The sequence below is a fragment of the Terrapene carolina genome, unplaced genomic scaffold (assembly GCF_002925995.2).
Source record: "Terrapene carolina triunguis isolate 2854851 unplaced genomic scaffold, T_m_triunguis-2.0 Scaffold66, whole genome shotgun sequence".
Lineage (NCBI taxonomy): Eukaryota > Metazoa > Chordata > Testudines > Emydidae > Terrapene > Terrapene triunguis.
This window is the reverse complement of record NW_020664417.1, coordinates 82,294,207-82,310,496: the sequence shown is the minus strand read 5'-3', so window position 1 is coordinate 82,310,496 and position 16,290 is coordinate 82,294,207. Positions and strand designations below refer to the sequence as shown.

Sequence of the window (16,290 nt, the reverse complement as noted above, 5' to 3'; positions counted from 1 at the left end):
GCTTGGAGCGCTGGTGCCTGGAGCCGCCGCTGGAGAGAAAGCACAGTTCCATATGTAGATGGACACAACTCACCCCACCTTGCTCTAGGCTGGCTCTCTGCAGACTGATAGCTGAAAGACACAGATTACATGCTTTCCTACAGAGACCCCTAGCCTGCAAGCAAGACTAGAAAAACTCCTGAGATTTAAAGTGATATCTTATCATTTTAACACAGTTTTCAATATGTCACATAGGGAAATACTATTTCCCACTATTTTTTCCCCATTTCACAGTTGGCAAACTGAGACACAGAGAGGCTAAGTGACTTCTCCAGGGTCACACAGGAAGTCTGTGACAGGGCAGGGAAGTGAAATCATATCTTCTGAGTCAGTCTAGTGCCTAACAACTGGACCATTTTCCCTTTCTCCTCTCCTCTCTCACATGCATGCTTTCAGTGTAAACACAGGATTTCTGGTTTTGAGTCACTCATATAACTGTCGCATCAACTGAAAATAAAAAATATTGCTTAAGCTGGAATGTAATAGATAGCAAACATTCCCAAACTCCCAGGGTACAGTAAAATGTATTTAAAAAACAAATGTACTTACTTTCCAAATGATTTGTTTCCATTGCCACCAATAATGCCCATTCATAATAAAATTGTCCTCTTTTCTTATGAGTTCCATTAGCATAATAACGACCCAGTTGGAGGAGGACTTGAGTAAAATTGTGACCACAATCCAAGCTTGGAAGTCCAGAGAACAGCTTTATTGCTTTGACATAGTAGTGCTCTGCCAAAAAATTGGCTGCTAAATGCAGGCAGAGAGTTCCAAAATTAGCCAGAACTACAGCATGGTTGTGTACCATATCAGCCTCTTCTGAAATGTGCAGAGCTTTGTAGTAACTCACAGCAGCTTGTTTTGTGTTGTTGGTTCGTTTCAAAGCAATGGCAGTCATATTATAAATAACACCTAACTGCTGAGGACTACTCAATGAAGAGTCTATTATGGTATTTAAGATGGCCAAAGCTACAGTATTTTGCCTGTGAAGAATATATAACCAAGCAAGTAAAACTAAATGGTTAATAGTTTCTCCAGCATGGGCAGAAGTATTGAAGTGCAGTACTTTCTCCATATAAACAATGGCTTCTCCATACAGTCTGTGATGACTGTACAGTTCCGATAAGCTAAGATAAATTGTGCTGCACAGTTTTTGCTGCTCATTGGTAAATGCTGAGGAAAGTGCCTGTCTGAGATAAGGTGCAATTTGGGATGGGAGCATTTGCCCAGCTTTCCTCAGCCTATGGAGTTTGGGAGCATTTTTGGTGACTAAATCAATGCTTCTCAAAGAGTCCATTAGAGTATATGATCCCTGGGAAGAGGCGACCTTTATGCAACTTAGCACAATGTGTGGCAAGCATTTTTGACTGTAGGACTCACCTAGTTTAAAATAGCAGTCAGCTGACAGCGAGCTCTTCTGTAAATCCAAGTCATTATTCAAAAGCTGCAGCCTTTCTAGGAATGGTAGTGCCTCTTCATATTGTTTAAGTTTTGTGTAATGTTTTGCCAATAGGAAGCATGCTCTGGCTTCTGCATGCTTGCTCTGACTCAGTATTGTCCTCTTTAAAGCGTACCTTAGTATGTCGGACTCCATGTCAGTGCTACAGATGTAGTTGGGAATTCCCATCAGCAGGGAAGTAACCTTGTCAAAAATATGAGCACATTTTTCTTTGTTCTTCTGTTTCAAGTAGATGACTGTTAGATTTGTATAAAGAGCAACTACAAGATATAGGTCACTAAAACCTCCTCTTATAGCTCCTAAGGCTTCTTCAAAATAAACGCGAGCTTGGGAAAATTTAAGCTTTCTAATACTCAGTCTACCCAAGAGAAAGCATAGCCTTGTTAGGGCCCAAGGCAGATTTGCTTTTTTTGCTGCCTCCCTTGCCAGTCCAAAATAGTCAACCAGTTCTTCTTCACCAGTGTAGCCATAAAATGTGGTGTTAAGAAACCGGAAGGAGAAGTCATACAGGTTTTTGAAGTGCACCTCATACTCTTTACTGTTTAAGAACAACAATAATGACTCAAAGACCCCAGACCCTTGATCTTCTTTATCTTGTTGTATGCAGAAACGTGGCTCTTCAGCCAAGGCACAGGTCTGCTGATTTGAAGAGCTAGGAAAATCGTTTCCTTGACTAGATGTCCCTTTCAACTGGAGCTGGAAATCTTTACATTTCATAAGGGATTCTTTTACCATCTCCCTCATTCTATTGGAGTCTGTATTAGATGAGGGATGTGGCATTTCTGCAATTCAAAAGCAAGTTAGAGATCCAACTAAATACATGAATATAGACAGATTTATGGGGCAGGAAATTCAAGCAAAATTAATCGACAGACAGTGGTGTAAAGAAAACATAAATAGAACTTTCATTTTCCCTTGAGAAGACTTTTAATGTTTATACTCTTCCATTAAAAATTTTTATTTTAAAAAAAAAAAAAAAAAATTCCCTCCAAGTTTTGGATGCTAACAACTGCCACAAATTGAAATAAATTTCAGGCAAAAACTTTCTCTCAAAATAAAATAAAATAAACTTAAATCAGTTTGGGCTTTTTGTTTGTTTGTTTTCTGAAAGAAATATATAACGTTCAAGAAAAGAAAACACTCTACAAAAATTTAGTTGAAAACCCAATTTTTCACCTAAAAAAATTAATAGAAATTTTCCAACCAACCCTAGGTCATAAAAGCCATCCTATTAACTGTAATGATATTGTGTTATCTCTTCATTTCTCTGAGCATAGGAGTATGCTGGGAAGATTAAAGATGTAGCAGGCCTATAGCCTCAGTGATGAGCCTTTTTCAGTTAATGAAAAATGAGTCTAGAATGAGTCAGATCTGTGCTGTGTTTGGTGCAATCGCAAATAAGAAGCAAATCCTGCTTCCTTCCACCCTCCAGCAATGGAACTAGCTCGGGGGGATTGGGAGGGGGAGCAATGTGCAGGATTTGGTAGGCCACTCAGGATATGTAAGTCCCCTGGTCAGAGGAGATCCCAGCTTTGCAAGGACTCCCCTGCATGGTGCATACAGAGGAGTTTGGAAAGGGGCTAAAGGATGCTATAATAAGTCCTTCTGTCACACATCTCACCTCCTGGAAGGTGCTCTAGGGCCACAGAAGCCTATTACTACCATCATGACCTCCAACCTAGGGGAAAGTTTCCTCTCCCAGTCTATGGGCCAGATCCTCAGCTGGTGTAAATTGACTTTAATGGAGCTACACCAATTTACACCAATTGATGACTGGTCCTTCTCAGTCTAGGTTCTCCTACTGCTGCCATCACTGTGACATCTGAATGCCTTATACATTTATTAAAGGGAACAGAAGACGTTATGGATATCTCTCTCCTTCCCAATTCTCTGAAGGCTTCTTTCCCCACATTTTGTAGATCTCACTAGTTCTCAGCCCAGGTAGTTGGGGCTAGCATGGGGGAGAGGAATTGCCCATAGACTTTGTCAATTAGGAAAAGAACAATTGAGTATCAATAAGAGTTTATGGGGGCTTCACATTTAGAAAGTTCTGTGAACTCCCACAGAATTCCATCCCCAAAACTATCCAGCAGGATTCTCATTTTATATTTAGAATGTAAGCTTGTAAGAGCAGGAACCATCTCATTGTTATGTGTGTGTTCAGTGCTTAGCACAACTGAACCCTGATCCAAGACGTAGGACCCAGATGCAACAGCAATACAAATAATAATATTAAATGACAACAAAACATCATCAGGAAAACGCTCATGAGATGATCACACCCTAAGAGCATGAAAGTGTTTGTAGCAGATTCTGAACACTTCGTGGGTGTCACATAACACATTCTGCCTTCCTAGCCAGAGAAATTCACAGCAGGACTGTATGACAAGGGAAAAGGGAGGTCTGAAAAGGAGTATATAACAACAAAAGTATATAACACAGAACCTTTCTGTGAACCGACACAGAAGAGGGGGGGAAAATCATACCAAACAGAAACAACAATTTTAAAATATGAAAACCTATTAATTTTCCTACAATAAGATCAGAAACAAAGACCTAAGATGATCAAAAATAATATAAAATATATTATACATTTTACCTTGTTCTTGAGGGTTCTGAAATTCTAATTCTTCTAATCTGTCTAAAAGAAAATGAAAATAGCACCAGTAATTATACCCTGTCTTTTCTCCAGCAGGACTATTTAATCCTTTCTATGTACAGTATTTCAGGTGTGTTATGGATGTTAAAAAGAATGGATCATTGATATAAACTTGTAAAAATTAACAAAAAGCTTAGTTCAGTGGTGAGCTACTCCTATGCTTATGATTCACTTCTTCTACATTATTACAATCATTCATGTTCATTGCACAACATGTAATATTTAAGAGTAACTGTACCTCTGCCTGAACATATGGCAGTGTACAGCTATAAAAGTAAAACTGACCTGGAGTTAAAGCAGGTGGCTGTTGCATTACACAATATCTAAACTAATCTATTGGTAATATTAGAATATATTTTTGGTATCTATGACTGGACAGTGTAAAAATATAAAGCTCTCCCCTAGAATGCAGTATAACCCAAAAAACACTATGTTATAGCATTAGCACATTATAACCCATATATTTTCTAACAGCCATATTCATAATCCAGATTTAAATGCTAGGTGTGTTTAACAGAGCACATCTAAAAAAGAGCTAAGAATGGTCATATTATGTAGAACAGACCATCAAATCTTCCACAAAAGGATTTCTAATCAATTGCAAACAACCTCCATAACTGGTATTGGTATCTGGTTCCTTAACAAGTTCTGGCTTATATCAATTCCCGTAGGATAATTTGTTTGATTGCATATTCTTCTATTGATGTTTCTGATGAAATTCAGTTACTCACATTATAATGAACGACTTCATTGTCCTTCACATGCTAAATGCAACATAAAGCTGCTAAGAGTGAAGGAAATGGCTGAAAGTCTAAAATATAGACTCATGGAGCTATCATGTTAAAGCAGGTTTGAAACTTTTTTATTTTAGAAGCCATTTAGAATGACATGTTGAGCTAATTAATGGTTTTATACTGGTACTTGCAGTATTTGCTTTGTTGTATATCCCTTCTGATTCTTTTGTGCATAAATGCACAAATATTGTGTGTGTGTGTGTGTGTGTGTAAAAAACTATATACCATGGTCATGGATTCTGTAATAACAACAGTGTCAGAGAGACTGCAGGAGCTCCACACTACCCAAACCAGGTTCTGCTGCTGAAGGCTCTGTGGAGACCAGGAACAGCAGGTTGCTATTGAAGAAAAGCCTCCAGATCACCGTCAGGGAGAACCCCTCCTTCCCCTCCACCCTACGAGTCCATAAACAGGCCCTGTTTTGACTTTGGAAGGACAGAGGCTGAGGTACGAAGTGACCCAGGGAGCAGACTTGATGGCGTCCTCCCCCAGGCTGTATATCCGACCTGCCAGTCACAGGGCCCCAGTGGAGCAGGGAGAGCCTGGGTTCCCCTACTACCAGCTCCACAGACTCCCACCACTGGATAATACCACTGGACTCCGATGCAACAAGCCTCCCCCTCCCCCAACACACTATAAGACATGTTCTCATGGCTCCTCTATGAAACTTCTCCAATTTATCAACCTCCTTTCAGAACATCCGAAGAAGTGGGTTGTAGCCCACGAAAGCTTATGCTCTAATAAATTTGTTAGTCTCTAAGGTGCCACAAGTACTCCTGTTCTTTTTGCGGATACAGACTAACACGGCTGCTACTCTGAAACCTTTCAGAACTGGACACAGTATTCAAGCAGTGGTTGCACCAGTGACAAATGCAGAGGTAAAATAACCTCTACTCCTACTGGAGATTCCCCTGTTTATGTATCTGAGGATTGCATTAGCCCTTTTGGCCACCGCATTGCACCAGGAGGTCATGTTCAGCCACTTATCCACCACCACCTCCAAATCTTTTCCAAAGTCATTGCTTCCCAGGATAGAGTCCCCCATCTTGTCAGTCTGGCCTACAATTTTTGTTCCTAGCAAAGTGGGAGGAGAATGGCCCCCTATTGTTTCTATCTGTGTATGGAAAAGTGAGAGGGCTTCTATAATAATAATAATGACTTTACATCAAAAATGCCAGTGCTATGAGAAAGAGAATGTTATTTCTTTGAACTGACAGATTATAGCTATTTTTCTACACTTTGAAAGCTCATTCAAGCATAGAGGTGTGTGTTTGCATTAGTATTCGACCTTAACTGAGAACAATACAATACAGTATTTGGCTGTATGCATTGCATCTTTTATAATGCAGCATCCTATAACATTTTAAAGCTGCAAGATCGATTTAACTGTGAAACCATTTCTTGGGGGCATGTTGGAGCCACATTGTTTGAGTCACTCAAAAGTGCACAAAAAAGAATGGGTGAATACCCTGCAGTGACAGTCTTGCGTCAGCAGGAGACTTGTGTAGATGATCTAAAAGGACTTTCCATATGAAATTTCTATGATATAAATGCACCTGCCAATAAAAGTCAAAATGCCTATAAATGGGGAAAACGTCTCACTGAGATATAGAAAGAATCAATAAAAATAACTGAGGAGTAATGGGAACTATGCATGCATCCTGAGGAGAGAATCCATCCCTCAAAGAATAGAACCTATCCTTACCTACTCTATACACAGTGCAAACTTCTGTGTTTGATGTTTGCTTCAATAAATGCACCACATCCTCTTCCACAACATTTCTTTCTTTTGCAAAAAAAGTTCTCTCTTCCTCATCAAGAAAATCCAGATTTTGTTGTCTACAAAAGGGAATGGTAAGTTTGAACAACAGCTATTATCACATTTCTTATATCTTATTCCTTTGCGTTATTAGTATATTTGGCTTATGCAGCACATAGACATAACATGCACCGTGTCCCCCTTTATTAGCTTGCCCACTAGAGGATATCAGCCTACTACTGCTACCAGCTAAATGACTAACTCTTTTAGTTCAAGTGTCATAGGTCTGAGCTGCAGAGCTGAAGATCCCAGGTTTAAACCCTGCTAACAAACCATCCCAGGTTTATTATAATTTGTGCTTGTTACAGGAAATTATGGAAATCTTTGCATTATCATAGAATCAATTGTTGTGTGTACAAAATTGATATTGGTAACTGTGCATGCAAATGTGTATTGATAATGTCAATTGTGCATGCTGGTAATCCCTTTTCAAGCACATCAAAGGACGTTTTATCAATATTCCTGTATCATGGTAGCATTTTATTACAACAGTCATTCATTGTGGTAAGATTGCCTGTATCATGATATTGCTTTTCCAGTAATCTTTAAGGGCCAAATTTTCAAATGGGCCTCAAAAGTTGCACCTGCAAGTTTTATAAGCATACTGTTTCCATGTGCAAACCCTCCATACGTTTGAATCAATGAGCTCCACTCAGTTCAAGATGATACAGCCTGCAGTGCCCACAGACTGCACCTCAAAATAGAAGTGTTTGCAATCTATCCTAGGAAAGTTAGGAATTACCCTCAGGCCACTGCCAGGTTACCAGAGTGGTCCTCGGTTGAGGCTTGGATGCCTCTGTCTAACATGGATCACTGGAGTCACTGAGTGTGGAGACTACTGAAATAGAAAGACCCGTGGCAAGGAAAAAATAGACTGAACCAAGTGGGTACGATGTGCCTTCTGGGACAACAGGAACTGCTCACGTTTGGATCTGAGTTACTAATGGAAGAGAAGCAGCTTATGCTGCAGTTTTCTTTGTTTGTGTTTGTTTATACAAGTGTATGTCACACAATGGAAACTCTCTCCATAAAGAGATCTAAGAGTTTTACAAACAAAAGGTATATTAAAAGACTTTAAAAAATATTTTACTGTGCCCCTTTAAATTCATTGTTTAAAATATTATGCACATAGTACTTACTCAGTTCCAGAGGCATCAGGTTTAACGTGGCTGGTCTTTACAAAACCAATTTGACCCGTCAACATATGCCTTCCAACAAACCACTCCAGGCATTCTATGAAGTAGCCAATTATTTCAATTTTGTCTCCACTCTGGAAGCTAATCTCTTCAGGCACAGCACTTGCATAACTAATCACTGCTCGAGAAGATCCCGTAGCTGCATAATAAGGTTTTGCAGATACATTAATTTGAGAATATGATAATATGGCTACATAAGCATTTAACATCATGGTGACTCAGCATAATGAGGGAGAATATTATGGCCAAAGACAGTCCTGGCATTGCTGTGAATTGCACTCATGGTGAGGAGAGATTTATTACTTTTTGATGCTTTAAAGCAAGCAATTGCTGTTTAGAGCACTTCAGTATTGTATAAAGTCCTTCAACCCGTATAAAACAGTATTTAAAATGTATTCAAAATTCCACCTGGTTTAAAGGTGAACATAATGGTCATTTACCTACTTTTGTAACAGACTAGCAAAGAAGAGGTGAATAGATTTTGCAATACCCGCTTGTGAGTTTGATAGAAAGAAAATCCCCAGAAGGAGGTTACAGTAAACCCTGTTGAAGCAGAAGCTGGTATGGTCCAAACAACAATGGGGATGGGACTGCAATTTGCAATCTAAATATCCTCACATAGGCAATGCCCCATGTTATATAGGTGCATCTAACATCATAAATGTGTATTATTTAGAGTTAAATACAGCATGGTGCTGTTTTCTTAGGTCTGGAACAGTGATTGGTTCCTCTGGACACTGTCCTGACCACGACATGTCTGAGGGATGCTAACTGGCCCTGGTGGTAATCAATAGATCAAAAAATTGAAAATTTCAAAATTTAAAAAAAAATCTAGAAAGATGTTAAAAAATTTAATTCCCTCTTTCCTCCATTTTTTGAAAAGCTTGTGAGCTGATTGACATGTTTTTAAGATTTCAAATTTCAAAAACAAACATTAAAATAGAGTCTTTTCTGCTTCCTTCCAATCAATCCAGTAATTACTAGTGCTCTTATTATTCTCAGATATTATCTACAATAAAATCCCTCTAGTATTGGTTTCTAGTTGCCAAAGCTACAGATCTTTTGGTGACACTGATATTTTGCCTAAGGGCACCAGGATTTGTTCTATAGTAAATAAATGTGAATCCATGCATGTCATACCTGTTAAATAGATCTAGGACTATGTTAGTCTAGAATTATAATGATTGGGATAAGTCAAAGAATGGAAAACAAAATAAACCATAGTTAGAAAATAACTGATCACATGCTACATGGACTGCTGTGGCTGTTTGAGACAAAAATGTGTGTGAGCCAGTGTGTGTGTGTGGGGGGGGGTGCACGCACATGCGCACGCATGCACATGTGTTCATTATATATAAATGCTTTCAATTTCCAATATTCCTTCTTTTCTTTACAAACTTTAAATGTCAGGCCTATGGAATAGTTTATTAATACATTTCTTCTGACTGTATTATATTATTTATCTACTTGATATAGGTGCCTTGAAATATGAATGAATATTTATGAGAAAAACAATAAAATAAAATTGAAAAAGTCAAGACGATAGACCTTCAGAATTAGACGCATGCTAGACATCATTGCTAGACATTAATTAGACACATGGCGATTGCCTGTAAAGCACTTCTGGATGAAAGATGCTCAGTAGATATGCCATGCTTAAATATAGTTATAGGCAGAGATTTATGCCAGCCCTCCTATATTACAGCACCATAATTGCTATGGCAATTTTGCTATTCTAGTACAGCTAAATGAGAAGGTGCAAACATTACCAAACCCTGTAAAAATCTAGCTCTGGGAATTTATATAATGCTGTTTAAATATCTATAAAATGAGATGCAAAAGTTTAGATAGAGTTTCTTACCTATTTTCTTGCTGCATTTAGACTCCATTTTGCTAGCAAAATTAACAGGATCAGAGTATACTTTAAGAAACCATCTAGAGGAAGGAAAAAAGGGCACTGGAATAAGTACCTGAAACACCTCCCTAGAAGGTTTTCATAGTGGCAGGGATATTCTAAACTTCTGTTTCTCCAAACTTTTATTCATTTCAGTGCTTCTGCCTATACACTTTAAATACATATGACATTTATCAGTGTGGTAACTGAGCACCATAGAATCTGAAGGAGGCTGGAAATATAATGAATGATATTCTGTCCATTTCTTGATTATGCAAACCATGTCATTGTTGAGCACTCATTACAGGTACAGCTGGCTGGAAGAAGAAAGGGGAGCTGGGGGAGGGTGAAGGGGGAAAAAAATTCACAAAATTTTTCACTATTTTTTCCTAATTCTTGGTTGAAATTTTGTTTTGATGCATATTTGATTACCAGCTCTACCTCAAAAAGGTATTGATGACCACAGCATTAAATTATTCAATATGGCAAGTTAACTACACAGCAATAGCTGAATTTAGTCATATAATAGAGCTGGGCTAAGACATTCAATGTGAAATTGAACACTTTACGCATTTCCCTGTTTTAAAGTTTGCAGAACTTTAGTAAAAATGCCGTGGCTCATGTACAACTCTTTAGCTCTTTGGGGCAGGGACTGTTGTTTTGTTCTGTATTTGTACAGTGCCTAGCACAATGCGGCCTAGTCCATGATAAATTAGTAATAGTAATAATAAGAATCCCTTTTTTGTCAAAGGGAAAGATAGGCTCAATTATCTGTGAAAGTTTCAACTATATTTTACGAATACATTTCATATTGTGAGTATCAGCTGGGATGGGTTACATGAATGAAGTCAAATGGTATTTGTTTTGGTTTGCTGATTGGTTCAACTAACCCATTCGCTCAGGAGGGTCAGCAGAAGCCATTTTGATTTGCTTTGACTTGTTTTTCTAGATAAAGAGGCTGTATTTTAGGTGTGCTCCTTCAGCCGGTCATAAAAACAAAAAACAAAACACAGCATTTCTGCTTTTCTTCTAGGGGTCAGACATATTTCCTGGGATTTCTTAGTAACCACTGACACCAACTGATGGTCCCTGTTTCAGCCTCAGATCTCTATGGGCCAGCAGCACCAATAGAGTGGTTCTCTGCTGGGACTCAGCATTGGCACAAATTGAGCACCGATGCTGATCCCACTCACCTGAATTTAGGGATTAGTGACCCTGGGCTGATCCCCAAAGAGACTGCAGAAAGGAGCTTGACTGCCACCTGCCAAAGAAGCTGGAGTGAGGTAAAAGGCCAGCAACCCTTCCCGACTAAGATGATGTAAGTGAAAACTATTTTTTTTCCCACGTTTTGGTATTTTGAAAGTGAAAAATGCTCATCACTTTGACACCACTCCAGAGCTTTTCAAAACCTATGTCATTTCCATTGCATCCTTAAACATCCAAGTGGATAGCCACCAGAGTCAGACAGAAGGGACGTTGAATTAATATCCAATATAAAACATAGTAAACCATCTCCCTTAATACTGCACTATGGCATCAGCACTTATTTATCTGACTTGGTGTGGAACTTAAGAAGGAAATGAGTGAGAGACCTGTGGCTCTCCTGAATAAAGAAGGAGGGAATCCTCCAAAGCCAGCTACAAAATGCCTGTATATAAATACACATATTCTTATACATATGAAATAGAAACTGAAGTCAGGTGCCTACTGATGAAAAGGGATCAAAGTCTCTGCAGCAGGTTTAGCCAATAAGGTCAGGTCATCACCCAGCGATCCACCTGAGATGTCTTCAGTAACTCTTCTGTTCTCTTGATAAACTTTCACTTCCATGTCTGCAGCCGTTGTCTCTCTTACGAGGTTGTCAGGACATAAGACAAAGAAAGTTCCTTAAAAAGAAATAAATATATTTCATATTTTACAGAGATTGAATTGTTTTAATGTCACATGTGGCTTTTAACACAAGCATCTAGAATGACCATTTTAATTGATATTATTCAGAAGACTATTTTTAAATCACAATTTTAAACAGATATTTTTAAATTCTAAATGTTTATTAGCCAGAGTGAATTTAATGCAAACTAAAATGAAATTTATATAGCGCGGTAGCAGCGGGGCTCCGGTGGCACTTTAAAGGTTCCAGGGCTCCGGCTGCTGCAGGGATCCCCAGGGCCCTTTAAATCACCACTGGAGCCCTGCCGCTGCTACCCCGGGGCTGCGGCAGCAGGGCTCGGCTGGCAATTTAAAGGGCCCGGGCTCCCTGCAGCGGCTGGAGCCTGGAGCTCTTTAAATCACCGCCGGAGCCCTGCCATCGCTACCCTGATATAACAGCGTTTCACCTATAACGCAGTAGGGATTTTTGGCTCCCCACAACCGCGTTATATTGAGATAGAGGTGTATGTGCAAAATGTGGAGCAGAGTCAACAACTACTATTAACTGTAGAATTCTTTTAAATTGTAACGTTAGAAGGCATCAAAGGACTTAAGACACACTAGGTGATATAGTGCCCGAGGACCTGATTTTGCAATCCTTGCTAACTCATTGGTGTCAATGATAGTACTCATGTGAATAAGGGTTGCAGAATCTGGGTCATATATTTTTTAAAGTCAGGAGGTTTTTAACATTCCTAAGTATGTTTATTTACGGGGCTTGTAGAAGAAAAAAAAAAGTTTTAAAAAATGTTCTGCAGCTATTTATGCTATTTACTGCCAATACTTCTAAAACGATTCAAGATTCTTCTAACTTTGTACAATATTATGGTTTTTGTTCCAACTCTCTTTCTGCATACATTCTGTTGCAGTTAGTGTCTGATTCAAGCCAAGTGGAAAGGCTTCCATTGATTTCACTGGAAATGGATTAAACCCCAACATTTCACTCTTATATTTTCAAAAACAAAATTTTTAACAGGCAATGGGGACTACACTTGTTTGTATATAGTTATCCTTTTTCAAATACAATCTTCCTTACCTTCCTGTATTAAGAGACCTCTGTACATCAAATTTAGAGACTCTTCATTTATACAGACTTCAATTCCAGTTTCTTCTTGTTTATCCTCATTCTCTTCTTGGGAACAGAGCCAGAAAGACTGATCTAGCAACAAATTCTCCATGCAGTGATTTATAAAACCTAGTAAAAAATTAAGGTAGTCTCTTTAATTAAATTAACACAGACTTTTCCAAAAGGCAATAAATGGTGGTTAGCAGTCCGACAATCCAAATTATTGTTAAAATACGATGTCCAACTGCTGTTGGATTGCAGTGCTGGCAAAATGCACACTCTCATTGACATCAAGAGGAATTATGACAGACTCAAGGATATACAAATAAGAGACATGAATGGATTGATGCTGATTTATTCATCATAGTATCTGCTCAGTAGGAGTAGCAGTGAATTTTAAGATTTTCATTTATTTCTACTGCCAACAAATAGCAATTTGCAAATAGCAGCAAATATGTAAGAGATGCATTTAAGAAAAGGCCATGAAGTCCAAATATTCATGGGGGAAATTTCTGAGTTCTAATCAAAGAGTATTTTGCATAGTCAGCTGCTCAGTGCCTCATGATATGTGCTGTTCACAAAGGTCTTGCCAGCCCATTAGCCAGCAGTGCCTAATCCTCTTGTCTTTCTTCACCTTACTAGACTTTTACTACCACTGCAACAAGTCCTGTCATCAGTTCCCTACTTCTTCCTAACATTTTTCATTCCTAACTGTGCAGAATTCAAGACTCAAGAACAAATACGTTGGTATCAGGATCATGAATAAACTGAGCAAAACTATATGTCTACAAATGAAGTTCTCTAGATGGGAAACCTCATGGGATTTTCTATCCCTGACATATTTCCTTGCAGGATTCTCTCACCACTTACTTAATCCTCCAACACTGGATGCTCAACTTCAGATACCTAAGAGGTGCTGAGCTCCCAAAACTCCAGTTAAAGTCAATGGAAGCTACCTGTGTTCAGCAGCTCTCAGAATCAGGCCTAAGGCCCAGATTTTCAAGGGTCAAAATTTTAGATATCTAGAGCCTGATTCCAGAGGTGCCGAACACCTTTCAGCTGGAATTGGTAGTGGTCAACCTCTCTTAAAAATCTGGTTCTAAATTACTGAACTTAAGCAGCCAAATATGTAGGCAACGAAAAAAAACATGGACATGTTTGAAAAATTGCCTTTAAATTTCCTATATAAAACTTTCCATTGTGTTGTCAGAGATTAATCTGGCAGACCCAAAGAGCTAATCATTTCTATATTCTGAATCTTGTATGCCTTATATCTTAAAACTCTCACTAAATGCAATAGGACATAGAGATGATACCATTTTACAGAGTTCATTGAATTGAAATTGAGTTTAGAACATGGAAGGCATGCAAGGCCTATATTCGAATGTCTGCTTTGGAAGCTAGCTGAATAATTATGCATGCATGTGAACTAGAATAATCATCCCTAGAATCATGCTATGTGACAAGAATGAGTTTTTTCTTTAAGATGCTGCTGTTAATAGGATAATTAAATCTCCTTGGGAAAGGCTGTATTAGGAAGATGGAGGCTTGGTCCAGTGGTTGGGGTTCTAGTTTGGGACATAGGAGACCTGGGTTCAATTCCTGGTTCTGCTACAGATATCTTGGGAAAGTCATTTCATTGATGGAGGTATACCTATCTCATAGAATTGGAAGGGACCCTGAAAGGTCATCAAGTCCAGCCCCCTGCCTTTACTAGCAGGACCAAGTACTGCTTTTTTGCCCCAGATCCCAAGGTGGCCCCCTCAAGGGCTGAACTCACAACCCTGGGTTTAGCAGGCCAGTGCTCAAACCACTGAACTATCCCTCCCCCCCCCCCCCTTATCTGTGCCTCATCTGCAAAATGAGGATAATCGTACTTCCCTACCTCAAAGGGTGTTGTGAAGACATAAAAGACTCAGGTGCTCAGATGTGGGGGGAGGGCTATAAGTATCTCAGATAGATAGTATTGCTTTAAAACAATCAAAATTATACATTAAGAACCAATGCTTTTATCTTGCTAATCCCTTTCAACAATTGTTTCCAGCTAATCAAAAAGTTATGTCTGCAATAAAAATACAACAAAAATATTGAACAGTCCTATGGATGAAATTGCTTTACCAAGGGAATAGTAGGTTAAAAACTTCCATATTTCTTCAAATGTTTTAAATGTCACCACTATTAGGTCTTGGTCACTGTGAATAGATAACAGTCTGGCAGACAGCTCCTAACAAAGCAAGCAAACACATTATTTTATTATAATCTTACAGGTAATAATAGATTCATTAAGGTATATTAGTCATTAAATGCAAGAAAAAATGTTTATCTAAACACACACAAAAAAATTAGAAAATTAAAAAGCTAAGGTTCTTCATAGTGTCAGTTACTCATCCACATTACACATACAGAATAGATGAAAAAATACAGACTCCACTAACATCAATGGCAAAACTTCCATTGGCTTCACTGGAGCCAGGATTTCATCCAATACCTTTAGCTACCGGTTTGGGTCATAAACATTCACTTAAATGTATACTGTGGACAGATTTCTCATCTATACTCTAAAGCTACATTGGCAACTATAAAATTCCATTACAGTAACATTCAGAATAAGAGTGTTTTAGTTTGTTGTTTTCTTACAGAAAATTTAGCTAAGCTTCCTTTGCCTACAGAAATGAACAGTTACTCCAATTTAGACCAGAGTAACTGAAACCAGAATCTGATCCCGTGTGTGTGTGTGTGTGTGTGTGTGTGTGTGTACATTTAAAGGCTTAATAATTAATTAAATAAATAATAATATTACACCTGTGCCTTTTAGGGGAGTTAATGTTACTATGAAAACCCACAATAAAAGGTGCACCATGAATAAGACTAGGCATGAACAAGGCTGGGCTCTCTTTCTCATAAGTTGTGTTGGAGCAGTATGTAAACCATGTCTGCAGTTATGAAGGTAAGGGCTACACAGCACTGCAGGAGACCCCCCATAAGCTAATGGAGATACAGTATTCCAGCAATTTCTAGCCAGCAGTCTTATTACAGAGCATGATTACCTTTCCACTATAAGATGTTTTAAAACGGTGGGCTAGAGCCTCAGCTGACAGGGCCGGCTCCAGGCACCAGCCAACCAAGCACGTGCTTGGGGCAGCACCTTGGGGCGGGGCAGCGCTCGGGTTTGTTTGTTTTTTTGGTTATTTTGGTTCGGCGAGGCAGCACTGGAGGGGTTTTTTTGTTTGTTTTTGTGTCCGCCAGGCGGCGTTCGGGGGGGCGGGGCTTTGGGCAGCGCGGCATTCGGGGGGGCAGGGGCTTGGGCGGCGCGGTGCTCGGGGAGAGCGGGGGTGTTACGGCGGGGCGGCGCTCTTTTTTTTTTTTGCTTGGGGCGGCAAAAAAGTTAGAGCAGGCCCTGTCAGCTGAGGAAGTGACCCTTTATCACAGTGCACA

At 39.1% G+C, this 16,290-nt stretch overlaps 1 protein-coding gene across 5 annotated transcripts in view; it reads right to left on the bottom strand.

Annotated features, from left to right (window-relative positions):
- Window positions 1-16,290, bottom strand: part of SH3TC1 (SH3 domain and tetratricopeptide repeats 1) — a 53,921-nt gene that overhangs the window by 13,881 nt on the left and 23,750 nt on the right. For 4 of the 5 annotated variants that reach the window (XM_026648065.1, XM_026648068.1, XM_026648067.2 and 1 more), the window contains 8 exons: window positions 14,974-15,079; window positions 12,826-12,984; window positions 11,569-11,746; window positions 9,828-9,901; window positions 7,910-8,105; window positions 6,657-6,790; window positions 4,098-4,139; window positions 589-2,280 (listed from right to left, as the gene is read on the bottom strand). In XM_026648065.1, coding sequence (XP_026503850.1) covers window positions 589-2,280; window positions 4,098-4,139; window positions 6,657-6,790; window positions 7,910-8,105; window positions 9,828-9,901; window positions 11,569-11,746; window positions 12,826-12,984; window positions 14,974-15,079 — 2,581 coding nt within the window. The remainder of the gene's footprint in view (window positions 1-588; window positions 2,281-4,097; window positions 4,140-6,656; window positions 6,791-7,909; window positions 8,106-9,827; window positions 9,902-11,568; window positions 11,747-12,825; window positions 12,985-14,973; window positions 15,080-16,290) is intronic. The other variant, XM_026648066.1, reaches the window with a different exon arrangement.